The 27,675-nt window shown below is 37.8% G+C and overlaps 1 protein-coding gene across 23 annotated transcripts in view; it reads right to left on the bottom strand.

Annotated features, from left to right (window-relative positions):
• The window catches only part of Dlg1 (discs large MAGUK scaffold protein 1), a 206,747-nt gene that overhangs the window by 15,323 nt on the left and 163,749 nt on the right, over positions 1-27,675 (bottom strand). For 6 of the 23 annotated variants that reach the window (XM_036203732.1, XM_036203740.1, XM_036203733.1 and 3 more), the window contains 8 exons: positions 23,304-23,418; positions 21,195-21,371; positions 16,242-16,311; positions 12,202-12,301; positions 3,475-3,516; positions 2,677-2,712; positions 1,187-1,237; positions 142-243 (listed from right to left, as the gene is read on the bottom strand). In XM_036203732.1, coding sequence (XP_036059625.1) covers positions 142-243; positions 1,187-1,237; positions 2,677-2,712; positions 3,475-3,516; positions 12,202-12,301; positions 16,242-16,311; positions 21,195-21,371; positions 23,304-23,418 — 693 coding nt within the window. Of the gene's footprint in view, positions 1-141; positions 244-1,186; positions 1,238-2,676; positions 2,713-3,474; positions 3,517-11,606; positions 11,641-12,201; positions 12,302-16,241; positions 16,312-21,194; positions 21,372-23,303; positions 23,419-27,675 lie in introns of all 23 variants that reach the window. The other 17 variants (XM_036203738.1, XM_036203744.1, XM_036203750.1 and 14 more) reach the window with 7 other exon arrangements.

Below are 27,675 nucleotides of genomic sequence, written 5' to 3'. Positions count from 1 at the left end.
AAATCTAAAAAAGAGAAAGTAATATCAAGGATGAAGGAATAATTAATAAAACAATTAACTATAACCCTTTAAAGCAGTTACATTTATTTTTACCAAACAGTGACAGAAAGTGCTAAAACAGTTTTAATTTGGGTTACTCACGAGGGACGCAGGATCCAAATTTGTCGGGAAATTCTGAGATTAAATCATCATTTACCCTGTCTTTCATGGGTCCCAATATAATGACTGGTCGAGTATAATTAACTACAAAGATAAACACATCAAAAAGAATAAACACTTAACACACACTAATGTGTTTTATTTCAGAGAAGAAAACCATTCTGAAGAATCTCTTCTTTATTCTTTCTCTACATTATGCTCTTTTGTGAATAAATGTTATTAAAATTAAAATAAAAAAGTCGATCAAGTCAGATTTACCATCTTAGACATTTCAATACATCGCTAACATCTCATTATAAACAGAAAACAAAGCATGGTGTTTTATTGGTGGTTTCTGAAGTTAACTAAGAAAGCGGAGCAAAGAGGACAGGAACAAGAACAAGAGGGTGCAGAAGTGATGGACGGCAGCAGTGATCTAGAAAGACGATCCAGTGGAGGACACAATAGGCCGTGCTGAAGGGAAGCTGGTGGGAGCATCAGACTAGTGTTGTGGTTGGGGAGTTAGATCTAGTGAGGAAGATTCAACACATGGGGTAAAGAGGGAGGGCCCAGAACCCGTCTGGGGGAAGGGGATAAGAAACAAGGACTTTAAAATTGTCTCTGATTCTTTTTAAAGTTATTTCAAGGGTAGTAATGCAATATTATACATGCTGAAAAGTAGTGGCTTAGGAATATAACACCAATAAAAACCAGTCAAAATAAAATGTTCTAATATTCTCTGGGTTAAATAGTGCTTCTTGAAATTCATATAGCAATTTTCTATAAATATAGTTAAAAACAGCAAAATTCTAATACAATACTTTTGCATCTAACAGACTGATTTTTGAAATAAAAAGCATATGTATTATTTTACATTAACTAATCAATAACTTGTGGGAGTTGCTTCTCTCTTTCCACCACGTTGCTTCTGGGACTGAACCAAGGGCCATCAGGTCTAGCAGCAGGCACCCTGTCCACCTGCCTGTCTCACTGGCCCTGAATATATACTTTTGAATAAGGCTAGAAAACATTAACAAACTTCACAAACCTTCTTGTTGGTTCACTGGCTCATACGATAAAACATATTCTTCTTGACCACCTATGGAGAGTTAAAGCAAGGGTAAGGAAGTCTCAAGAGAACGGATGCCAATGTCACCCTCTTCCACACAACTCACGCAGTTCTTTACACAGAAGACACTAGGATGTTCTGAGAACTGACAGGGTATACAAAAAGGTACTAGAGCAGAAATTATCCAAGGCAAGATTCAGTACAAAAGGGGAAATTATTAAACCAGAAAGGTAAGTTTGATAGACATGAGAAGAAACAGAAATGTACTATTTTTTTCCATAACAACGTTATTATGTGCTTCTTCTTTTATAGATCATCTTCCTTTCTAGCTAGAGGTTTAATTTACTGGAAGGCTGCCTGACTTGGCTCACCAGTACTACAGAAAACAAGCAACAAACAAGTAACAACCTCTCCAGACAAAAAAACCAAAACTAACAAAAATCCCTTCCTATGTACTAGGGCTGGATGTGGGACTGTTTGCCTACAATCCCAGCAAGTTAGAGGTTGGCCTAGACTGTGTAGTGAGTTTCTGCCTAAAAAAAAAAAAAAAAAAAAAAAAAAAAGAAAAACCCAATAAGCCACAGAAAATACTGTTTTTGTTCTAATTGAGTATATTTATCTAAAGCTATATTTTATTTTTAAAAACAATTATAATCTTGCGTTGATTACAAAATTAAAGGAACTTTGAAAAAAAATATAAAACCAACAACTACCAACTATGTGAACCCCATGAAAATATTTAAAACCCTAGTTCTAAACATGTGCTATGAAAACAGATTCAGTGACTGAAAGCAATGAAAGTGAATAATGTGTTTGGAATATGGCCTCCTTATCAAGATTCTGTAACAACTCTACCACCTCTGTGATTGGTTTTCAATGTGTGCAGCTGTCGGCCTTATCAATCTGTAACAGTGGCACACATATCTGTACTTGCTTTAAACTGTGTGTTTAAATGTGTGGTTTGTTTCCAATCTTATTACTGTAGTATCCCGAAACAGACACTTCATGAGCTGTTTTCTCCTCCCCTCTCCCTCTTTCTCAACTACTGATGTATCTAGGCATGGTGGCACACAGATCTCTACGAATTCCAGGTTAATCAGGTCTATGTAGAGAGTTCCAGGCTAACGAAGGCTACACCTAGTAAGAACCTGTCTCAAAAAACAAAACAAAAGTTACTGATGTAAAGTATGATTTACATACTACAAAAACATGCAGTTGGATATTCCACAACTTAATTCATGCAAATGGTGGAAAAAGACAGTATATACTTTCGTTACCCCTTTTTAGTCTAGAAAAATCCCTCAACTACTCTACAGTGGATTCTGGTTATAAGCAAATAAGAAAAATTTTCCCATTCGTCTTCCTCAAATTACATAGCATTATGTAGAAAAAAAAAATCCAACCAACAAATGAGGGTTAAAAGTATATATTGCCAACATGAAGTATCTGGGACTGGGAACGGGATTAACCTTTTGAGCAGCCATACTCATCTGTAATCAAGATTACTTTCATTTTAGACAGCAGTAAAAAAAGCCAGAAAAACAATTTTAATTTTTAAGTTGCTACAATTGATATCCACATACTCTCCCCTCTTTCTACACCCCAATTTGTCTAAAAAATCTATATTTATATAGTTTAACATCAAGAATATAGTATCAAACATCGAGGGAGAAAGAGTATTACTTTTTGAGCACTGGTTACACAGAATAAAAAGGAAATAAACTAATAATCATTTAGTATTACTAACAAATATCTTGTTAGTGCTTATGTTAAAAACAAAATTACTAAGGAAAATACAAGTTCATTCCCTATCAGATATTTACTTTTTATAAGATACACACAAATCCACATACTATGTATCGTGCACACAAATTAAGTTGGTAAATGGGTTTGCTTTCATTAAACCTTGAAATTAACCTTTCTGTATGTGTGGCTTGAGAACCTCCTAGTCAAAATGCTTGTAGCAAAAATTTTTCAGATTTATTTTTTTGCATTTAAAAATGTTTACACAGCCAATCCTGGCTAAGCAACTCTGAACTGAAAAATTTGAAAAGTAAATGTTCTAGATCTGGAACTTTTAGAGTGTCCCATTGTTGCTAAAGATTGTGAGTTTTGGGCTGGAGACACTCAAGTCTATACTCTACTTGGCTTTTCCTGGTTTCTCCATCTTGGGTATCTGACTTTCAGTTTTATAGCACGTCACTAAGGAAAAGCCACTCGAAGGAACTTGTTACTTCTACAAAGGAAAAGTAACATGAGACACTTACGGTAACTACTTTCACTGTCGCTGGCATTCGAAGTTACATGCTCTGAAGTGGAAGGAAAATGAAAAGAAAAAGAGAAAACACAGTGTCACAAATTTAAAAGCTGACAAAAGCAAATTACCCAAGTTAAACAAAGTGATAGTATAAATGTTGAGGTATAATCCACACCTAAGCACAGAATTTTTACAAAGCATTTTAGGTCTGCTATGAAGAGGTTAATCTCCAACACATGAATTAGCATGAGGGAGACACCTGCGGTAAGAGAAAGCGCCGCGCTCTTGAAATACAGCTCATGAACAAAACTTTCAGCAAAAGCCTAAGTAGAACACAGAACAGATACAACGGAATCCTGAATTAGTTCATAAACCACCACACCATAAAATCCAAAAGGAGAAAGTATTTGGCACCATTTAGTTCAGGAAAGACCAGTAAGGACACAAGTTCCACTTGAGCAGAGAGAGGCCACCTCCTGATGGGACAAGTGCTTTTTATCATTTGTAACAGGTAAGGTTTGACCAGAGCATCTCCCCAGTAGGACCCAGGCTCCAGAGGCCACCCAAAACTCTGTAGATGACAATCTGTCTCACAGGTCACCAGGAAGGGAATTTGAGAGGCCGGCACTGCCTTTTAATAGACTGGCATTCCTTAACAACTGTGCTTTGATAATAGACTACTTTGCAAAATAAGAGAACTCCCCCAATAAGTATTAGTAAAAAGCCACCCAGCTTCCGCTCACAAGTGGCCCCATTTCATAACTCAGTAACAGGTGCTCATCTCTCAATAAATATCTTTATATCTTCCTTGATGAATAAAGAGCAAAAATTTCATTCAGAAAAACAAAACCCACAAACTTTCAAGGACAGAGGGAAACCTAAATTTCTAATGTTAGGGAAAGAAAACCACCACCACCACCACCACCGATGACATTTTAAGACGAAGGAGTTTGAGGCTAAGGTCTGCTCAGGCCAATCAAGCAGCTCTGAAGAAAGGAGAAGCGTGGACCTCATATGAGTGAAAAATAAACCTGTTCATTTTAACTTGCAAAGAGAAAGACTCTCTTTAAAAAAATGTGCGTGTGTCGAGGCCAGAGGTCAACACTGAGTGTCTTTTTCTCTAGCTCTCCAGCTTGTTTTTGAGACGGTTTTTCCCTAAAGCTGGAGCTCACTGACTAGGCAGCCTGGCGGGCCAGCCCAGTCCCAGGGATTCTTCCATCTCTACTCCCAAGTGCTAAGATTATAGGTATGTTCCATTCCACCAGGCTTTTTTTAAACCTCAGGTCCTCATGCTTCTACAACAAACTTTGCTGACCTTCCCAGCCTTAAGTACATCCCTTTCTTAATCACAACTTATTTCAAATAAAGGACTTACAATTTTAAAAATAGAATTGGGGTAAGCTGCCCACCAATAATTCCTCTGCACCCATGCTCAAGGAACCCCAATACTCAGTGCACCGAAAAGGGAAGCAAGGATGTGAAAGCACGAGACTTGTGGACAGAAGGGTTCAACAGGGTCGGAGAGCATGATGAGGGTGAGAATAACTAAAACTTACACACGTAAGAGACTACCAGGGAGGAAAACAGTACAAATTGTAATGCCTTTTTCCTGTAGGTTAAGAAATTTCAATAAAATAATTGCACCTAAAAATTAGAAGTAGAATTAATACATGCCAAGCACATATTAAAAACAGTATTTTAAAATATATATTAATTCTTTTCCATTTTCACGTGTACACATGCATGCTTTACACGTGCACGTGGCTGTGAATGCATGTGGAGGCCTGAAGTAGATGTTGCCAATCATCCTCTGCAGCTCCCCCACCTTCTTCGCAGAGGCTGGTCTCTCCATCAAACCTAGAGCTCACTGATAGTGCTAGTCTGTCTCCCTGCTATTCTCTTGTCTTTGCCTTCAGAGGCTGGAATTACAGGCAGGCTACCACACCCATTCACCATTACATGGGTGCTGGAGATTTGAACTCTGGTCCTTATCAGCTATGGGGCAACTGTCCTAACCCCGGAGCTATCTTTTCAGCGCTCCCCCCATTTCTTTTTCACATTATAACACGGACTTCAACACACTCACTGAAATTCTTGAATAATACTCAATTTGATCTATAAATTATAGTTTCTCTGTTAAACATTTCAGTTTTCTTTAAACTGTTTTCTTATAACATTAATAATTCTAAATGTCTTAGCTTATATCACTTTTTACCTATCCTATTTCTTCAGAATTTGTTATAAGTAGAAATACCACATTAAAAAACAAAAACCTCTGAAGCCTGTATTAGGACTGGCATTACAATCTTTAATCTCTAAGTTGTGAAGAAAGAAAAAGTTATCTGCAGGACTAATGCTGGGCGGGAAGTTATGAGGCAGGGTAAAAGAACACAGAGTTTACATCTACTAGTCTACCCTTCAATCTGACATACGATAGAATGAAAGTTATTAGTCTTTCTTTTTTATTTCATCCACTCACCTTGAACTCGTCAAAACTCCCAAAAGGTATACTATAATAAACTTTGTGGGGTTTTGCATTTTCTCTACTTCCTTCTTTATAATAAAACATTGCTATTCTGAGTGTAGGCTTTGGACTAGGGCAATCACTGGCATTGCTTGAGAATTACAAGAAAGGTACAGTGCCCCTTCCCTAAAAACACTGTTGCGGGTAGGGCTGTAGCTCAGTGGTATAGCACTTGCTTAGTTAGCATGCATGATGAAGCACATGGGCCCTAGCTCTGCCAAAATGAAAACAAAACAAAAACTTGAACATAATTTACAAAAGAAAGTTAGAGAGCTAATAACACAGATTACTAGGTGTTTAAATTTACTTACAAAACAACAACAGAACCAGACATGCCAAGCACAGACAAGGATCTAAAGCAGCCAGAATCATCTACGGGTTAGGATTGGCGGTAAAGAGTGTCTTGACAGTTATTCGCCAGTACAGTCATTCCTAAATACCTGGTTGGCTCCAGGACTCCAGACGTAATACAATTTGAGGTTGTGAACGTCCTTTTCATAAAACTTGTAGGATTTGTATGTATTTCCCACTCTCTCCCTTCCTTCCTCATGTAATCCAGGCTGTCCTAGAACTAAGTCTGTCCTTGAACTCCTTCTCACAGGCTTCTAACCTCCCAAATGCTGGGACCATAGGCACAGAGTGACACAGTCGTCTCCCATGTATTTTAACTCATTTTTGATTCTGTAACTACAATGCAGTGTAAATAATGGCTAAATTGTTTAGAGGATGAGAAGGAAATTAAAGCCAATTCAGTAGACATCACGGGAGGCTGGGAAGTGAATAATAGTACATAAGAGCGCACAGAAAGACTGCAGGTTTGTGAAATGCAGGAAGCTGCAGCAGGAGGATGCTAACGCATCAGTTCAGTGCATTTAGCTTAGTGTTTTGAGTATGTGACAAATTCAAGTTTTATGCTTTGCAGATATCTGGATCTTTCTCCCAAGTAATTTCTGTTGTGGAATATTACTTTAACTATGTAAACAAGTGTTACACTTGTTTAACGATGTAAACATGTGTTGCTCTGCCTACCTAAGACACCTGATTGGTCTAATAAAAAGCTGAATGGCCAGCAGTTGGCAGTCGAGGGATAGGTGGGGCTGATGGGCAGAGAGAATGAGGGGGAGGAGCAGGGGAGAGCGGGAGAGGCCTCTGGGCCAGCCATCTAGGCAGCTGTCAGCCAGACTCAGAGTAGGACATATAGGATGAAAAAAAGATAAAAAGCCCTTAGGCAAAATGTAGGCGAAGAGAAACAGGTTAAATTAAGTTATAAGAGCTAGCAAGAAAGGAGCCTAAGCTAAGGATGAGCATTCATAACTAGAGTTAGTTGGCAGCTCAAAGGAAGCCTGATACATTGGTGCCAAGATGCCATTTTACCTTCATCACAGTGGCTGCTCTTGTAATTACTAGCAACTTGTCTGCTCAGGCCACAGCCTGGGGGAATTCTGTTCCGCCAGACAATAGCTCGGTTGCTGCCAATAAACACAGTGCTAACTAAATCTCTATAGTTCTAATAAAACCTGATATTCAAAGGCTAGGGAGAAAACCTGTGAGCTCAAAGAGAGTAGCAAATGCCTAACTTTCTCTCCCAGCTGGCATCCCTGGAAGCCACTCCCTTCCACACTGTCTCAAATAAACAAACCCACACTTAAGGTCCTACCTGCTACTTCCTGTCACCCAGTTGTTAACCCCAACTCTCTGAGTCCAGGTTAAGTTTATTTAATCAATACAAATGGAACACATCTTTACATAGTTAAATAAATGCATCATAGACAAATATAATGCATCTTTGCCTCAACAAATATTCCACAGCAATTTTCAACCTGCAGTTTAATTCTTAGATAAGGAAACTATGCATATAGAGAGCCAATTTTATAAAGCTAAACAAATATATATGTACGACCTAAAAATTTCTCCCTCTCCTACGTATTTCCCCAAAGGCAGGCATATATCTGAATCTCAAAAGACATGCACAAGAGTATTATTTCTGACTGCATAGCTGAGGTACGTAGCTTCAGTGTGACTTTTTGTTTGTGCTGTGAGCATTTTCCATGTCATCTGTATGTAGATCAGGTTGATCTCAGGCTGTGATGCTCTTGCTGTGTCTTTCCAGGGCCAGATTACAGGCATGAGCGACCTGGTTCTTAATATGATTTTCAACTGACATATAATACAGATAAGTCATATTTCATTAACCATTTCCAAATTAGAGACAGGATGGCTTCAATCTTTTTTATTCTTTTTGCTGTTACTTCTAAATAATGATAAAACTTATTTTCAGCTCCAATTATATCCTGAGGATAATCTCCCTGAAAAGGATTTAATGAACTAAAAGAGAAAATTTTTGAGAAAGGCTGTATTAATTTACACTTGTAATTACAGTGCTTTAAAAAGCTACTCTATAGAACTATCTCCATCATGGAATGCATCTCTAGGGTAGAAAGCATTACTTTATATATGCTGACTACTGGGAAAATACACACGCTTGTTCTATCTGCTTATCTTCTGAGTTTTGCTGGGCTAGGTAGGGGCTGCACCTGTGGCATCTCTTAGAGGTCCATAATGAAGGACTTGGTCCCCAGCTTGATACGAGCAGAAGGTGTAGACACTTAAAGCTGCAGCCTCGTGTGCAGCTTTAGGTCACTGAGGGTGTATTCTCCAAGAGGGCAGTAGGACACTAGCCTTTTCAGGCTTTTTCTGTACTTTCTGGAACCATGAGGTGAACAGCTTACTCCACCACACACATTCTGCAATGATGTGCTATCTTGCCATATGCCTCCCAAACAGCAGGGCCAAGTAATCATGGACTGCAACTTCCAAACTGAGTCAAAATGAACATCTGTCTTTATAAGCTGATTCTCTTAGGTTCTGCTAGTAAGAGAAAGCCAACACTTTTCTCATCCCTTGTTTAGTTTTCTAGTGGATAGACTGTTTCTTATTGATTCATAAAAACCCTGTACTTGGTGAAAATATATTCTTCAGATCTAAGCATGCTTGTGGGGTACCTGTCTAGGAAATTTGAGGCCCCAGGCTGAGCCTCTTAATGATATAAGAAGAAAGTACTCCCTAAGCTTTCTTTCCTCCTCTTCCCTTCCTCTGCTTTCCTCTCTCCTGCCTCTTCTATTTTTAACATGTTTTACCTGTCTTCTCAAACATTTCCTTTCTGACAGGGTATGATGTTTTTCTCTCCAAATGTTACATTGTCAATTCCAAGCAACACTACTTGACATATTATTTGTAATGAAAGTAAAAGTCAGCCTGGCTTTGGCCCTTGAGAGCTGGGCACAAATGCTCACATCAGCTTTTAGAACAAGAGGAAAGCAGACAGACCTAAGAAACCCATGTGGCCAGCCAAGGCGCTTTATACAATTGAAAATTGTAAAGACAGAAAGGAAATAGAAAATGAGAACATCTTAGACAGGTGAATTCCTTTCTGAAACTGTGTTATGATTTCACTTCAGAGTACCCCATCTACTGCCCATTGAGTTATATCTCCTTTAGTCTTAGTGAGTTTTGAACTTCAGCATACAGGTTAATGAAGTCATAAGTAATACCATGATGTACCTACCCTCTCTTCCAGTATTTTCTCTAGAATGAGCAGCCTGTAATGCTTTATGTGTTTGTTTTACATGATAACCTCCTTCATACCCAGTTTTAGAATTCTACTGGTATTTTTTTTGTCTCCTTCAATATTTTCTGAATAAAACCTTGAACTTTAGGTTGCCAACTTAATAAATTCTTTCAAATCCTATGAAATGAAGCAGACACTTAGAATAATCAAATCTTTCTCCAAATGACACTGCCTGACAATCAGTTATTTTTCATAATTTTTTTCTTAAGGAAGTTTCAATTCCCAATTAGAGAGAGACATAAGCATACATAAAAGTGTAAAATGTAGGAGCCATAATCATCTACAGCAGCATCAGTGGGAGCCTAGTTCCCCACTTAGTTCTTTTTAATTAGTGTCTTCATAGGCCTCTGGTACTTTAAGGAGATTAAAAAATTCCAAGTTGACGCATATAACCTCTAAAATATACAAACCACAAAATAAATCCCAGAGCATCAGTAATCTGGGGAGACATTTTCCAGTTACTAATTGACAATTTCTCCAAAATGTACAGAAGCTGCCAATAGTGCTAGAAAATCTGTGGTGCCACCAAATTATATTTTTAATGAACACTTTTCCATTTAAAAATGTTTTGCTCATGTTCCCACCTTAACTCCTCTCAGACCCTCTCCATCTCCCTACTCACCCAACTAAGAAAACATCAGCAAACATAAAAAGAACACAGCACATCTGGAGCGAGGAGTGCTGAGTTAAGCATGCCTAGCAGCAGTACTTTATACATAAAGTACACTCTCTTCTGCCTAATGCAAACCTACGTCATTAAGATCTAAGAAAAAGGAAATCATTAAAATGTAAAAATCCATCATTAAAACTGTAACATTTAATATTTAATGATGTAGTTCTTAGAAGGCTAACTAGTTAATTATCAATAAAACTACAAGTTTTCAAAATGCCTAATAATTCTAATGAAATGAACAATTTAACAAAAAAATTAGCTTGAATGATTATTTCTATGAGTCATGATCACCTAAATTTTAACTTAGTAATATTAGGTGACTTTTCATACTTCAGTGATTTGAAAATAGCCAATTTAAAACAGTAACTCTGTAGACCAGTGATGGGACCACACTCAATGCCAGCAATGGGACCACACTCAACATCAGTGATGGGACCACACTCAACGTCAGTGATGGGACCACACTCAACATCAGTGATGGGACCACACTCAATGCCAGCAATGGGACCACACTCAACATCAGTGATGGGACCACACTCAACGTCAGTGATGGGACCACACTCAACATCAGTGATGGGTTCACACTCAATGTCAGTGATGGGATTACAGGCACATGTCGTCACATGCTTGGCTCTTATTCAAATATTTATTAGATTCCTTCTACATATCAGATCTGCTAATCTTTATATAACTAATTAGTAGATAGAAAGTTAAGAGCAGCACCACCAGCAGCAATAACAACAACAACAACAACAGCAGCAAATCAAAGTAAATAACCCAGTTAAGAGAGGAGCACTAATTATAGTATACTCTATATCGCTTCTTACAGTCTTAAGAAAAAAGGCTACTTAATTTTCCCCTAGACTGCTGCTTGAACTTGATGTCTATTTTATCCTTTCACATTAAAGCAAGGGGTTTCTAACATGTAACTGTAGTGATTTAAACTTGTTTTAAAAAGGGAGACACAAAACTCCAAAGGTGTACATGTCAATGTTCTATTGATATGGGCAGGTGGTATTATTTAAAAAATTCAAAAAAAGTCTATAATTAAAAATTTTCTAGCAAAAGTAACTACTAGAAAAATTATGAAACTCAAAATGTAACTGAGTTTTTCAAGTGGTATCTTAAAAAAGGAACACAAGAAACAAAAATTGTATTATAGAAATAAAAATCCCAAGCATGTTACAAACATGGAAAGTCTAAAAGCCATCTAAAGCACATACCTCCTCATGCCAGAAAGGCACTATTGTGAATCTCAAAATTACCCGAATAAGGTAGGAGGTTAAAAAATAACTTGGGAGTGTTTCGATCACTTACTCAGGCCTTTTGATCCCATGTCGTCAGGGATCTCCTGTAGAGAGTAGTCCCCAGAGAGCAAGCAATAAAAAGACAATCAAAGAGAAGAGTTGTCAGTGATGCATAGAATTGGTGCTACAGTGAGAGACAGTTCCAAGACCATTACAGGTGCACACATCTTAAGAAGACTGCTTGTACATTTTTCAAAGTTTAGAATGAGCTACCAACTAAATGTTATTTACAAAAAGAACGAAAACTGGAGCTTGATTCCAGATGATCTAGTATCAGAAACTCGTAGTACTATACCTACATTTTGTCCCCTCAGAAATACTCTTTGAATGTGTCAAGTGCTTTTTATATGAACCCTTACTTCAAAGAATTATATTTATTTTTATATGTAAATTATAAACAGATAACTTAAAATACTGTTCAAAATTCCTGGGTGCCAGAAAAGTTAAGACTGGCATACAGATTAATTTATGTGTATTAAATTTCTCCTGGTTAAGACAGTCACCTGTTGCAGCTCTTGAAACTGTCTCCATGGTAACAACCAACTGCAGGGCAGTAGGTCCCTCTACATTCTATTTTCAGTTGACCAATGGATCCACATACTTACGGTCAGCATCACTGGTTTCCTGCTCACTCTGGTCCTTGTTCTTGTAGAAGGGAAATTTTCGGGAAAAGAGGTTCTTTTTACGCTTGTCATTGAATGACTGCTGAAGAAGAGAAGGAGGGCAAAACAAAGGGGGTGTCTACTTCTGTGTGCACAAAGGCCCAGCCTAGCAGCTATGGAAGCTGACTCCTGTGACCACAGTGTGCAGTCTGCATCAATTTTACACTGATCACATCAAAAATGAATTGCTGATTTTGTATAAGGTCCTATAATTCTAATATTTCATAAGTGATAAATATTAGAATTTTAGAGCACATTCAGTTTTATCTTAAATAATAAATGCTACTTGACAAAAAAGTAAAGAGTTAATCAGATTACTATTATAGTATAAACCAAGCTAAAATTTATACGAATATGTATTTTTCTAGGAAAATTCCCAGGTACCAAGTTATTTTTAATGTTATATTGTTGCTCAATTATCTGTCATGTATTAAGTAGCAATCTTGACTTTACTTTGTCCTGATTACGCTTTTTCTTTTGTGCCTTTACTTGTGGCGACAATGAATTAACACAATGGCCACTATTAACAAAGCGAACCTAAATAATTGTGAGGATGTTCCTAACCAAAAAAACTCCCCTTCTTTTGGAAAGAAAAAGGTTAAGTAAGCGTGAACTCTGTGACATACAAATGGAAGAACATTTGTGCAGTCACTAATTGAGACTGAAGCATGAAGGATGTTTGGTAAAGAGGAAGTGCCCCCTGTGCAAGTCTTCTGTTACGGGCTTTCTAAGTAGAAATGACCTTACCTACCAATGACATTAAATGAATTATCTGGTGTGGGGATGATATGAAGAGTTTTTTTTTGGGGGGGGGTGATGAGGGTAGGCAGTGCTAGGAATTGAATCCAGGGCCTTCTTATACATGCTAGGCAAGTGTTTTACCACTAAGCTACACCACTAGCCCAAAGAGAGAAATCTTGTTTTGATTTTCCAAGTTGATCTGTGTCATAAAATGCTACATGTAGCAGCCCTATACCATCGGCAACCTACTTCCCAGGGCTTCAGTTACCCATGATCAACTTGGTTTGAAAATATTAAGTGGACTGCTTCAGAAATGAACAATCCCCAAGTTTTAAATTGCATCTTGATGAGTATCATGATGAAATCTTACGCTATCCTGCTCCAACCTACCCTGGATGTGAATTGTCAGTCATTCTGTCTAGTGCATCTACTGTATATTCGACTGACTCATGAGTGATTTGGTAGCCATCTTGCTATCAGATTGACTTCTTGGAATCAATGTGTTTCTGTTCAAGTAAACACCATTTTACTTAATGTATCAAGGCAATAATAGCAATTCTATTTTAGTGCTATAATTATTGATATTATCAATCTCATATTGTGCCTAATTTATAAATTATACTCGTCATAGATATGTGTCTACAAGAGAAACCCAGTATATTTGGGCTTTGGCTCCACCTATCCACTGGAGTCTTGAAATGCATCTTTACATGTGGGGCCATTACTGCACATTCTTCTGCAGCATATTGACACCAATCTGTATTGCATGTCCTTGTTTATAAACATGTGGTGTGAACAATTAAGGAAGGAATCTTTAGCTCTAATTCTATAACTCAAGTTTTACTTTGAAAAGAATCATTATAAATTAATAAGTAAATTCATAAACCAAGCAAGTTATCTTCAAAGTGGAAGGTTCTGAGGAACTAGAAAGAAGAGCACTCTTAGCAGAAGCTAAGATGCTGTTGTTAAGGAGTAGGGTTTTGGGAGATCTGGGTTGGCAGCTAGTTCAAAAACCGTCAAGTAGCATATGTGATTAAAAATGGCAATCTTTTTTGTATAATAGTCACTGACAAATTTATGGTTTTTGGAAAAAAAAGGATGATAAAAAAGGTTATTTACCCTGTTTACTGCATATATAATGGTCAGAGTCAGTTTCCTAGCACACAACCAAAAGAAACATGAAGTTTAAAAATGTTTTGATTTCTGTTATCTTTGCAGAAAATGAGATATCACAAGGACATCATAATACAGGCCAGGAAGAAATGTGTGTTAGTTAAGAAATGTGTTAATTATACTAATTTAATAATCATCCAGGTGAAGAATTTATTAAAAGTGCAAATAAAAGTAGCATAAGTAAACAAGTAAAAAAAGTTTATGGAAAATACAAAACTGAAGAGACATGTTACCTTCAGTTTTTCTGTACTTTCAATAAAAATTATCTGTAATTTCTTAATATCATTAATGTCATGTTATAAGAGTGTAATAAACATAAAGATACAATGCCACAAACTCCTGATACATATATTAAACATAGATACATAATTTCCATATGTAGCATTTAAAAATAGCTAAATGAGTGTTAAAAATGTTAATGAGGAACTGAAATGTGAAAAGTTTGCAAAAAAAAAAGTCTGCAGCTCACTATGTAAGGAGGAAGAGGAGGGATAGAAAACACCACAGAAAGAAATGCAGTTCTGCATCAATGGCAAGCGTATTTTTACCCCACTCAGTACCATGCAAAATTCTGATGCTGTGTTAGAACACAGTGGCTGTGTACAAAGTTGGTTACAGTCAACAAACAAGACTAAGATTTAAATGTCGTTAATTAAGTTAACTTTTTACAGAATGAAAGGAAAGTTAAAACATGCAACCTCTTTTTCAATTCATTGATGGTTTACTGCACTGACTTATTTAAATACACACATAAAATAAGTACAGAAAACACTGAGTTATTTAATATCCTGAGTATTTACTTGGGATTTTTCTTCCAATAAAATTTTCTAATTTATATATTACTTCAGGTTAAAAAAGGTATAATTGTGCTTTTGTATGGAGCTACAAGTTAATTTTACAGAAATTTTCACTTTCAAAAACTGAATTATGTAATTTATTCAGATTAACTTATTTATAATATTGATGTGTTAAGCACTGGGTGCTTAGTGAGATGTGATGTACAGTGATGAAGGTGTACAGAGAGTAAATCTATTTGCTGACTTAGCTTTTACATTTATTTCAAGTATAATGAAAAGCTTATAAAATTTTGCTTCAGATTAAAGAAACTGAAGACACAAATATTATGAAAAGCATTTCAGTACAGCATATGTAAAAGTTCTTTCTTCAGCTTTCTTAGGAACATTGCATTGCAGGGGTTATGGGTAATTAGAAACTCCGTACACAGTATAACTGAACCCTGTATTATCTTCTCATTTATCAGCTTCTTATATTTTCACATTCAGCAGACTTAAAAGTAAAAGTATGCAAGAAACTGGATGTATTTTCACCATCTTTATACAACTTGGTTTTCTTTATTCCCTCCAAATATAGCTTCATGTTAATCCTAACATCAAAAACCATGGATTCTAGTAAGAAATTCATTATGGGATGAAGGGGATACAGAGCCAAGAACATGACTTCACCTGTAATTTGTGGACTTACACTGTGACTTAGTTCAATTAAATACCTGCCCACCACCCTTTAAAGACAAGGTTTTACTGTGTATCAATGGATGGCCTGAAATTCACTATGTAGAGCAGGCTGGCTTCAAACTCACAGAAATCACCTGCCTCTGCCTCCTGACTGTTGGGATTAAGGTGTATGCCACTATGCTCAGCAGGTAATAATATTTAATGGGAGTTAATAGTATAGAAGAATCATTAAACTAGCTGTCCTATAATACCTGAAACACATGTATGTCTGCTGCTTATCTGCTACTCTCTACACCTTGTATTAGAAATGTGCATCATCAACTCAACTAAAAAAGTCTCAAACAACTGAGTCCATATCATTTATAAAAATAATACTGATCAAAAGTTACTAGGAGTCTATCAAATGATGTAATTTGAAAAGGTCTGCAGAATAGCTACTTTATAATTAATGACTACGACTATTCTAACCTGTGCCAAGAGCTGCTCACAGTTAATTTGGACAGCAAGTCTTCTCATTGTAACAACAGAGCTGCAATAAGTTATGGAAAGGTCTACAGTCTTAAGAATTTCCAGAAATAAGAGATTTCATATACTCACCCCTTTGTCTCCTCTTGCTTTAGAATTGAACTTGACTGTTTTTAACCGGGCTCGTTCTTTCTTCTCCACTCTGTCAAAGCACACAAGGTCACTGACTTTGTTGCTGGAGACCGAATCCTACACTTCACATGTCTCAGACATATTTTCTAGCACTGACCCTTGATTCCTAGTTTTCCCCGTTTTTAAGTTGGACTTTCACTATGTTATTCAAGCTTGATGTGAATTCAGAACCTTGTCTTACCTTCTGAGTAGCTGGGGTTTATAGTCTACATTACTATTCCTGGTTAGAATAGTTTTCTCTTAAAAAAAATTTGTGTTCGGACATGTTTGTGAGTGTACATGCATGTACACATGTATGCATGGAAGACAAAGGTCACCATTAGAGATCTTCCTTACATGCTCTCTACCATTAAAAATATTTAGTTGTATGTATGTATGTTTAGATATAATGTGTGGGTACTCAGGAAAGACACAAGAGTTGGATCCTTGAACTTAGGTCATAAGCATACATTATGACTTGGATGTTGGGAACCAAAGTTGGATTCTCTGCAAGAGGTGATGACACATGCTTTGAACTCTGCGAGCCATCTCTTCAGCCCCCTACCTACTTTTTTGAGGCAGGGTTTCTCACTGAACCTACAGTTCACCAATTAGGGTAGCCTGGCTCACTGGCACACTCCAGGACTGTCCTGTCTTTGTCTCCTCCAGCACTGGAATTCCTGGTGTGCACCGTCCTGCACCTGACATTTGTGTGGGTGTCGGGATTAACTTGTCCTTACACTTGTGCGACACTTTACAGACCAAGCCATGTCACCAGTCCCTAGATGTTATTAAAGTCCAATACAATGAAGAGCCTTGCTTGACATCACCTATAATCTAAAATTCATTAGACTTGCCCATAAATGACACATCGTTTTACTATGAAGTCAGATACCTCTTATGAAGCACCAACTACAGTATAGCGTGTACACTCCCATGCACTCAGTTCATAACTACACTGAACACACCGCCAGATATCAGTCATTTTCCCAGGTCTCCTTCTTTCCCCTTTAAATACTAGCATAGCATAGCACATACATGATGAAAATAAAGCTCGAGAGAAAGCAAATGGAGCAAAATTAAAAAATTTGGACATACACTGTATTATTCTTGAAAAATTCTGTATTGTTCTGAAGCTCTGAAATGTAAAATACACGTAGAAAAAAATTAAGCTTAATTACAATAATATATATGTAATAGATACAATATAAAACGTCAGAGCTGAAAAGTATTTTGGAAGGAGAAGAGGAGGCAACCTTCATTGCGTCTTTGAAGATGAAGGGAACTCTGGGAACAGGCTAAGAGGTGCCGGAAGGGCTTTAAAATATTAAATTTGGAACCTTGTTAAAGGAGCACATACACTGTGCATGGAGGCTCATTATGAGCTTGAGGTCAGACTGTGTTCCACAGTAAGTTCCAGCCAGGATGGGCTAGTGTCCTGACACTCAGAGATATAACAACAAAAGGGTCACTTATTCAAACACGCAAGGAAATAACCCAAACCTCATTTAGACAGTGACATCAACATGAATCACACAAATCTGGTTTCATGTATATAAAACTTTTAATAAAACTTTAGTTTTCAGCTTTTAATTACAACAGCATACTTCAGGAAAACCTAGCAGAACAGCCTATGAAAACCATCTAGCTAATGTCCGATTGTGAGTACAGGAAGACCTTAGTACTCACAGATGAAAGCTTCATGTTCTTTAGCATTCCAGAAGAACACTTGGAGTATTTAGTGTACCACTAAACTAGAATTTATTGACTAAACATTTACCATCAAAAATGGACTTTTCTAACTACTGTTTGATTTAGTAAATAAACAGTATTTACGAATGCTATTCCTGAAATAAAAAGAACTTCAGAACTGTAACTCTTAATAGTATTAGATTTTTGGATAGAAGATAGTTCTATTTAAGAAAACATAAATATTAAAAACATTCAAGAAAAAAATGAAGGTGTCTGTGTCTTCTGAAGCCTGTGGTGGTCAACTGTGTCCAAGCTGTCAAGGGCACTGTGGAGGGATGCCATGCCTTTCTTTGATATGCAGAAAAGGATGGGGCATTATAATGCCTAGATTGCTACCCAGCAATCAGAAGTGCTGAACAACTTTCCAAGATCCCCTCTTGGTGCCACGCTTTAGAAAAAGAACAGGATTGGTGGTCTCTGGGCTCATTGACAGTGCAATGTCAATACAGAAGATTTTAGGGGCTGGAGAGATGCTCAAGAGTTAAGAGCACTGGCTGCTCTTCCAGAGGACCCGGGTTCAATTCTCAGCACTCACAGGGCAGCTCACAGCTGTCTGTCACTCCAGTTCCAGGGATCTGATACCCTCACACAGACATACGTGCAAGCAACCACCAATGCACATAACAGAAAAATAAATTATTAAAAATATGTAAGATTTTGATGAATATTTCTTATTGGCACAATATAATCAAAGGTATGGGTGACATCAGCAGGAGAGGCTAACTAGAGGGGGAAGCACCCCTCCCCCTCACCACTTGGGCAAGGGGAAACCCAGGCCCTGAGCAGAGCATCTGGAGGCTGCTTCTTATGATCTGTTTTCCACTGGGAAGAATGTTTAGTGAAAGCTTCTTCAAAGTGTGTAAAAACAAAGAACTACTTTATCTTTATTAAAAAAAAAAAAAAAAAGCCAATTTGTTGTGCCTTCCTACTGTATTTCACGGTAGAAAAAATAATCTTCTAATACTATTTATGAACCAGGAGATGAGTGGACACCTCAGGTGAATCTGTGTTCCTTCTTTCTTTCCACCCAAGTCAGTATGCTTCTCAGTGGAGGAGGGCACACGTGAAGCCTTTGTAGGATAGGAGACTCCAGAGGATAGGACAATTTTTAGGAGCTGTAACTTTGCTCTTTAAGATGTGAGGTTTCTATCGAGTCAAGAAGGCAGAGAAGCATTTCTGGATTGAAACACACCATATTCTCATCTAGGAAGAGGAACGTCAAAAGCTACACTCCTAAAGTAAGATTTCCGTGAAACCTACGATTATACAACAGATGGATCTTGCTAAGCATACAGATCTAGCTAACAACAGTTATAACCAGCTCCCACCCCACCCCCAATCAGTAATTATCTTGGCAATACTTTAATATTGCTCTTGGGCTTAAGGTGTAGTTCAGTGGAAGAATGCTTGTGTAGCATGCACAAAGCGGGGTGGGGGTGGGGGTGGGCTCAATTCTTAATACTGCAAATAAAATAAAGTAGTTCTATCTGTTTGTGTTATATATGAGAAACAGACATGATACAGTGCATTTTTCAGTTAAAAGAAGTATAAATCCAACTCATCAATAACCTTGATCCTAAATGAATTGACTATAATAAGCATTAATACCACATTTGCTGGCTATCTTAAAAGTAAATCTAGATAACCAAAATAAAAAGGGAATGAAGCATTTGACAAATTATTTCTTCTTTTGTGGTACTGGGGATTGAACTCAGGCCTCATGCATGCTAGGTAATCAAACCTTGGTCCCCTGGAAGAGCAATCAGTGCTCTTAACTGCTGAACCATCTCTTCAGTCCCCTCAAAGATAGTCTGGTGACAGAATATTTTGTAGTTATATCACTGGCGACTATTTTGTTTGTTTGAGACAGTCTCACTATGTAACCTTGACTGTCCTTGACTGAGATCTGCCTCTGAGTGTTGGGATTAAAAGTGTGTGCTACCTTGGCAGGACCCCCGCTGATTACATTTAAATGTGATAGATTTAAATAGCTATGAATCACACCATGGAAAACAAAGCATACATAAAATCACTATTTAAGGAAAGATAGTTATTAATTAGCTTTCTCAACTTATTAGTTCAATAATCTTAGGGTTCCAAATTTTTAAATTGTGTATATTTCAAGTATAGCAATGCACATCTGCATCCTGGCACTTGGGGGCTCAGATAGGAGCACTGAGAATTCAAGGTCAGCCCACGATACATAGCAAGACCATGGCTCAAAAATCAAGGTTGGGAGATGGCCCAGTGTGTAGAATGTTTAGTGCACAGCTCAGAGTCTCAGATTCAACACAAAACAGGAAATGGTAGTACAACTCCTACGGTGATGGCATGTGGAGACAGGAGGATGTCTGAAAGCGGAGATGAGCAGCCAGCCTGGTGTCTGCAGTGGTGACAAGAGATCCTGCTGCAGACAAAGTGGAAGATGAGGCCTGACTGCTGCCACCCGTGGGCCTGGTACATGCAAGCCCTCCCTCACACATAAAACCTATAACTGGATTTGTTATGTATAGTTTTGATATTCATAGGTAAAAACAATTGCTATAAATCATGGTATTAGATTTCAGGGGTTGAGGATTTAGCTCAGTGGTAGAGTGCTTGCCTAGTAAGCATAAGGCCCTTGGTTTGGGCCTCAGCTCTGGCAAAAAAGACAGGATTTCTCTGGTAATGGCCACGGCTGTCCTGGAACTTGCTCTGTAGCCCAGGCTGGCCTTGAACTCACAAAGGTCTGTCTGCCTCTGCCTCCCAAGTGCTGGTATTAAAGGTATGTACCACCATGGCCCTGTTCACATAGTTATTTTTAAAACATTCTTTGGGTGGTGAAAATATTTAGGCTCTACTTTCTTAACAAATTTCAAATTCCCAATACAGTCTTGTTACCTACAGGCTCATCATACCACACAGTAGCATTCTGGAATTTATTTTACAACTGAAATTACATTATCCGTTGACCAACAGCCTCCCACTCCTCTTCCACCCACTCTTGTAGCCTCTAGTGTACTGTCCAGACTATTTCGAATGTCACGTAAAGTGAAACAGTGTCTGACTTTCTGTATCAGACTAACTTTCACTAAGCACAATGTGCTCCAGCTATATCCGTACAGCAGAGTGAAGAAAGGCAGCAGAAACAGTGACTTCTGAAGGTGTAAGAGAACCGTTTACCTGCGTTTGCTAGGAATCACTCCGACTTCATCCCTCTCACCGTCTGCCGTGACCTGCCTGGCTTGCCACCACTCATCATCAGAAGCGTTGATGACGTGGAGAATATCTCCAAATTTGAAGTTCAATCCTTGACTGGGCAGGCCACTATCTTTAGTCTTGTCGTAATCAAAAAGGGCTCTAGATTCAGAAGAAAAAAGTTCATAATGATTTGCTATAGTGTGGGTATTAATCAATTTAGAAAAATACATGGAATTCCAGAAGTATATATAATTTATACAAATTATTAGTAGAGTATTTGTATAGACAAAATGTTTAGACTTATTTCACATTATATATAAGACAGTAAGACCAAATAGGAATCACAACAATCATTCTGTAATGGGAACAGTCTTAAGTATACTATTCATTGCTTTCAGTGTTTTAGGACAGACTGGATGCTTATTTATTTGATACAGGGAATTGCTGTATAGCCCAGATGGGCCCAGAACTCCATACTGTTCTTGCCTCAGCCTCCTAAGTGCGGAAAGTCTAGCTTCTTTATTTCCCTGTGACTTCTAGGAAATGGAAACTGACACACGTGACTCATGAGCACTGTTGCTATTGGGTGGTGGGGACACAGATGCTTTAGCGTGGGGTGGTTTCAGTGCTGGGCCCAACACTTCCTGGGGCTTGGCTGTACTTTGTTTTTCTTTGACAGGTTATTTCGTTTCACTCTGCTCTTTCTTTCCTAGTAAACGGGACTAATAATGACGCATTGTAGAATTGTTCAGAGGATTACATCACATTTTGTAAAGTGTGTAAGAGAAATTTAACAAATCTCTGGGTACACTGGCCTACACCTGTAGTCTCAGCTAGCCATGAAGTTGAGGCAGGAAGATTGCTTGAGTGGAGGAGTTCAGGGTGAACCTTGGCAATATACTGACACTGATCTCACAATAGAGAATAAAAATAAAAAATCCAGCACCTAAAATTTCTTTCACTATAATCCAATAACAAATTATATCGGATTCTTAAATGAAAAGAAATATAGCTATTCTAAAAAAATACAATGCAAACATTATTTATTGTCTACTTTGATTAGGTTTAGAAAAACAAACTCGCATCCATAGATTACCATAGATATAGATGTATATAAGACTACACCAATATAGTTTTGATTCTGCCAGCTAACTACTTCCTCCGCTTGTTTGCCAAAGTAGAATTAAAATACTTTATTAATTTAATCTGACACGCACAATATTAAGTCTTTCAAAATTTGTTAAAAAGAAAATAGTATTTGTTACCATTTAACTAATTAACACACAATATTTAAACATATTGATTCTTAAGTCCAAATAATCTCTCTTAAAAGAAGAGGGAAAGGCTGGACTGCAGTGTGCTTGTCCAGCAAGCACAAGGCCAGGAGTCTGACTCTCAGCCCCAGGGACAAAAGTGAGCTGTGATCCCTAGTGCTTTCAGCACCCAGCCAAGAGAACTACGGAGAACTGTGGCAAGGAGACTGAAATACAAAACATGACTTCTTCTGTCATAAGTTAAAAACTGAAAACTAAGGGACAATCTTTCCATGTCAACCAACACTTTACTTTTTTTTTTTTTTTTTTTTTTTGTATTTTTGGTTTAGAGTTAATTGTTCTTTAAAAAGTGGTCAGTTTTGGACATTGTGGGATGCAGTGCCTACTGTGTTCTCCACCTTTTCCTTTTATAATACATGTGCTAATGATCTAACCAGTTTTAGAGTTTTATGTAGTCTTTTATAGCATTACATTGTTATTTTATGTTTAAGAGTATATATGCAGGTAAAAGAGACCCAACCAAGCTTATGTAGTCATTACTAAAACATCAACCAAAATTTTTCTTTTTTTAGTACACATTTATTTTGCTTTTCTTTACACCATTATTAATTCAAAGGGTCACATAATTTAAATTATTAAAATTATAATATCCTAACTCTTGAAAGATACAATTCAGAAAATCACTGAAGAAAATGTTTTTATTGATTTGCACTAGATTTTTCTATAGTAAATTTAAGTCAGTCACAGTAAAAACCTAAAAGAATCCGTATACCTAACTGATTAAGTGATGCTCCTCCCAATTGTAAGACAGACTCACCTGACATAGAGGGACCGCTTCTGGCTAGTTCGAAGAGAGCCGGACCCAGAACTAATGCTACTGCTCATCAGCTGCTCCCGTAAGTCGTGTATTTTAGCTTCAAAACGGCTGTACTCTGACGGGAAAGAAGATATAAACCAAATATTCCTAAAAACAAGTTTCTTAAAGGTAAATGTAAACTATGTAAGGTGTCTTAAAACTGACCTAATAGCGGGCAGTGGTGGCGCACACCTTTAATCTTAGCACTTGGGAGGCAGAGGCAGGTGGATCTCAGTGAGTTCAAGGCCAGCCTGGTCTACAGAGCGAGTTCCAGGACAGCCAGGACTGTTATACAGAGAAACCTGTCTTAAAAAACAAACAAAAAACACCCCCCAAAAACCCCCTGATCTAATGACCTAAAAACTCTAAAATTAGTTAGATCATTACAAATTTAAAATAGCAATAAGCTTCTAACTGTACCAGAAATTAAAAGTGACTAGTGGAGGATATCTTTGTTCAAGTCACATTTGATCCACTGAAAGAAAATTCCATGAGCCGGGCAATGGTGATGCACATCTTTAATTCCAGCACTCGGGAGGCAGAGCCAGGCAGATCTCTGTGAGTTGGAGGCCAGCCTGGTCTACAGAGCAAGATCCAGGACAGGCAGCAAAACTACACAGAGAAACCTTGTCTCAAACAAAAAACCAAAAAACCCCCAAAAACCAAAAACCCAAAAAGAAAAAAGAAAACTCCATGAATCCAATAACACTATGGCAATTTTAATTATCTTTTAATTTAGTTGTAAAATTTAAAAAGGATTTATTCCAGTTCTCAAATAAAAACAGAAATCTACAATAATTAATGTCAGATGCTTTGACTGCTGCAATTTTCCTTGTCAGAGAAAAACTCTCAAATACAGAATTTATGCAAATTTAATAACAATGGAAAATATACCCAGGCCAGATAATAGAACTAAACTAAACTAGTTTATAGTTTTTAAATGTCTGTTTTAAAAGTTTGTCAAAATGTCAAAATAAGAAAGGTATCAGAAGTAACACTCATAAAAATAAAAAAAAATTAAATTCTTTTTTTGAAGGTGTCTATTTTAAACCATACTATAATGTTGAAAACTATTAAGTCCCCTGGTACTGTGAACCTGGTCAAAAGCTCTGCCTCAGTCAGAACATTACCGTAGTCTTTTTAAGACTCTGAAAGTGTCTCTAACTTTGTCTTGTCTGAGTGTCCACACAGACTGAGGCTGAGCAACTCTGGCAGCAAAATCACAGCAGAGGAGCTTGGATGCCCCCTGTAATCTACCCAAATTTTCATCTGTCTTGTTATTAAGTTTGATCACTTTATTGTCGTGGACCACTTAATGAGGGAGGGCTACCTAATGAGTTATTCCCCATTCCAAGTCAGTTGTTGAAACTGTGTACATCTTTTAACTCTTTACATGAAAAACAAACAAAACAACTATTTAGTGTGTTGGGGAAAGGTGTGCACATTCCATGGACCTCACATGGACACAGGTTGTCAAAAGATCACTTGTAGAAATTGGTTCTCTCTTTCTGTTGTATGGATTTGGGACTGAACTCAGGTCATCAGGCTTGGTCACAGTGCCTTTACCTGCTCAGCCATCTTACTAGCCTATCAAGATTTTAATTAATCAATTAACTAAGTAATTAAGTAAGTAAGTAAGGACTCATGATTTCCTAATTCATTTAGTAGGTTATACTTAGTATTATGTCACTAATTTGTAGCAGAAATTGTTAATTTGGAGAGTGTGTCTTGTTCCACTTTGGATTTGTTTTTCTTTTCTTTTCTGAGTATGTTTCTATCATTGCTCAAGTCTTTTACTTTTTGGCACAGAGTACCAAAAAACAACACAGCATTTTCCCCGCCTGAGACTGGGAGTTAGGAATCTGTCTAAAAAGCCTCAGTTTTTAATGAAGTCTTCCTCATTAGAAGGCAAGACCTAGGGACTGTGCATGCTCATTGCTATTAGGGTGTGACTGGGTCTGGACCCTCAGTGGTATTGGGGGTAATGAATATGGATAATAATATATGCATATAAAAATGTTTAGATCTATATTTGTATTTACATCTACCTAACCTGAAAATTGAATTCATAGCCAATTTTCTAATTCTAACCCAACATTAGAGTTTATATTTAGCCTTTCCCTTTCTGTATTTAACTCATAAAAACCATGGGGAATACTAGCTTACTATGTGCATTCACTTGATTATGTTTCTGTATAAAGCAAGTGTCTGTTCCATCAGCATTCACTACTTTCCTGACTGCCGCCTACTCAAACAGGACGTTACCTGGCAGGAAGCCCTTCTCATGGGTTATGCTCAGTGGACCACAATAGCACTTCTCACCCTCCTAGCCCGAAATGTGCCCTGTTCTAGATAATGGTGTCAGGACCAGACTTAGCAAGATGTGGAAGAGGAAGCTCCCGAGCTTCAATGTACAAACATTTCCCCAGTTTCACTACTTCCTTAAGGAAATACTAGTCCTGGTTAAATTTAGCTTCTCCTATTTTAGTGAGTTTTTGAGTCTCTGAAGTCACTGTTGTTGGCTGTTCTCTGCATATCCCGACTCTGTTCTGAGTACTCCTGTGACATCAGCTGTCAGTAAGTTCAAGGGTGTGTCTTCTGGCATACACCTGTGAAGACAGTATTCTGATTCTTCTTTTCAGTTCTCAAGCAGGTTTCTACGTGACTCGGTCTCGATCTGTTTATTTTTATCTAAAATTAGTTTCCAGAATCCTTTTGTGTTTTATTTTTTTAAAGATAGGGTCTCCTGTAGACCAGGCTGGACTTGAACTCAAAAGAGATAATGCAGAGATTAAATGCTTGGCTTTCCCTAAAATTTTGGGTAGGCTCTGTAATAACTTCATCCTAGACTACAGCTTCCTCGTTTGCTGTTTCTGCCAAGTGTTTAAAGATCTAATCTAGTATGTGGAGATTCTCCTACTGTATTTTCTATTTACCCTATGAATTTGAGCCTTTTCTCTCCTTTGGTCAAATTATCCAGTTCCTATTCCAATTTGGATTTTATCCCCAGTAGTTTTTTTTAAAACAAACAAACAAACAAACAAACAAACAAACAAACAAAACAAGTGTGGGGTTTTTGAATTGAAAGTGAGCTAGAGCAGGCTGTCATGGGCCAACTGCTACAGCCCTTCCCAGCTGACTGCAAATTCATTGTACTCAGTATGAAGACTGCACAAAACCTCTCCCTGCTTCTAGTAAGCCGTCCTACTTCACTTGCTATTACTCACCCAGTAGGAGCTTTTTCCTATTGCTTTGCCCTATACAGTCAGTGATATCATAGGGGCTCAGTAGTGTGCAAAGCTTGCTTATATCAGTTTTTATTTTGTGATTCATGGAAAGTTCCACCTAGTTCTGTTAATAAATTTAAGTTTTGCTCTCCTAATTACTTTGTAAGAAAGGGGCAGAGAAGTTCTGGGACAATCAGCATTAAAACCACCACCTCATTTTTGCATTTCCTGAGTCTCACTGATTCTATACTTCTGATTTTAAAAATTACTGTATCTGTTACTTTTACGAGTGCATATGCCATGGCATGTGTGAAGGTCAGAGGACAACTTTCAGGATTGGGCTCTCTCCTTTAGCTGTGGGTTCTGGACTTAATCTGGACAATCAGGTTTACATAAGTGCTTGACCTCACTGAGGCATGTCACCTGTCTTGAGTTCCCTGTTACCTGTTTTGTTTTGAAAGACAGCATGTAGCCTGGGCTCACCTCAAACTTGCTATTTCCTCAACTTTCCCAGAGCAGGCACGGTCACTCCAGCTACTCCTAGGCTTTTATTATCGTTGCTGTTTTGAAAACATTTTAGCATTGTTTAATTTTATAGTTTCATTTATCCCAATGTTTTTTATTTTCCTTCCTTCCATCTTTTTTTAAAAATTAAAAAAAAAATTTTCTTGTGACAGTTTCTCTGTGTAGCCTTGGTGCCCTGAAACTCTCTCTGTAGACCAGGCTGTCCTCGAACTCATAGAGATCCACTGCCTCTGCCTCCCAAGTGCTGGGGTTAAAGGCCTGTGCCACCATGCCAGGCTTCTGTTTTTCTTTTTGGAGACAAGGTAGATGAAAAGGCCTCAAACTCACTATGTAGAGGCCAGTCTTGAACTGCTGACTCTTCTCTCTACCTCCACAGTGCCTAGGACTACAGAGGCACCCGACTGTGCCCAGCTACAATTTTGCTTTCACAGTTAGTTGGTAAAATCCCCTAAGAACAGGTGACTTCTCTGGAAGCAAATGACTTCCGCGCTGTGCTAGCTCTGAGCTGCGGTCTTCCCTTCATGTGGGTTGGTGATTCTTTACTCTAACAACGCCAACATTTAACGGTGTGCCTTCACATT

This window comes from Onychomys torridus, chromosome 12 (genome assembly GCF_903995425.1).
Source record: "Onychomys torridus chromosome 12, mOncTor1.1, whole genome shotgun sequence".
NCBI classification, from domain to species: domain Eukaryota; kingdom Metazoa; phylum Chordata; class Mammalia; order Rodentia; family Cricetidae; genus Onychomys; species Onychomys torridus.
Note: the sequence above shows the minus strand (reverse complement) of the source record. Positions and strands in the feature narration are given on the sequence as shown.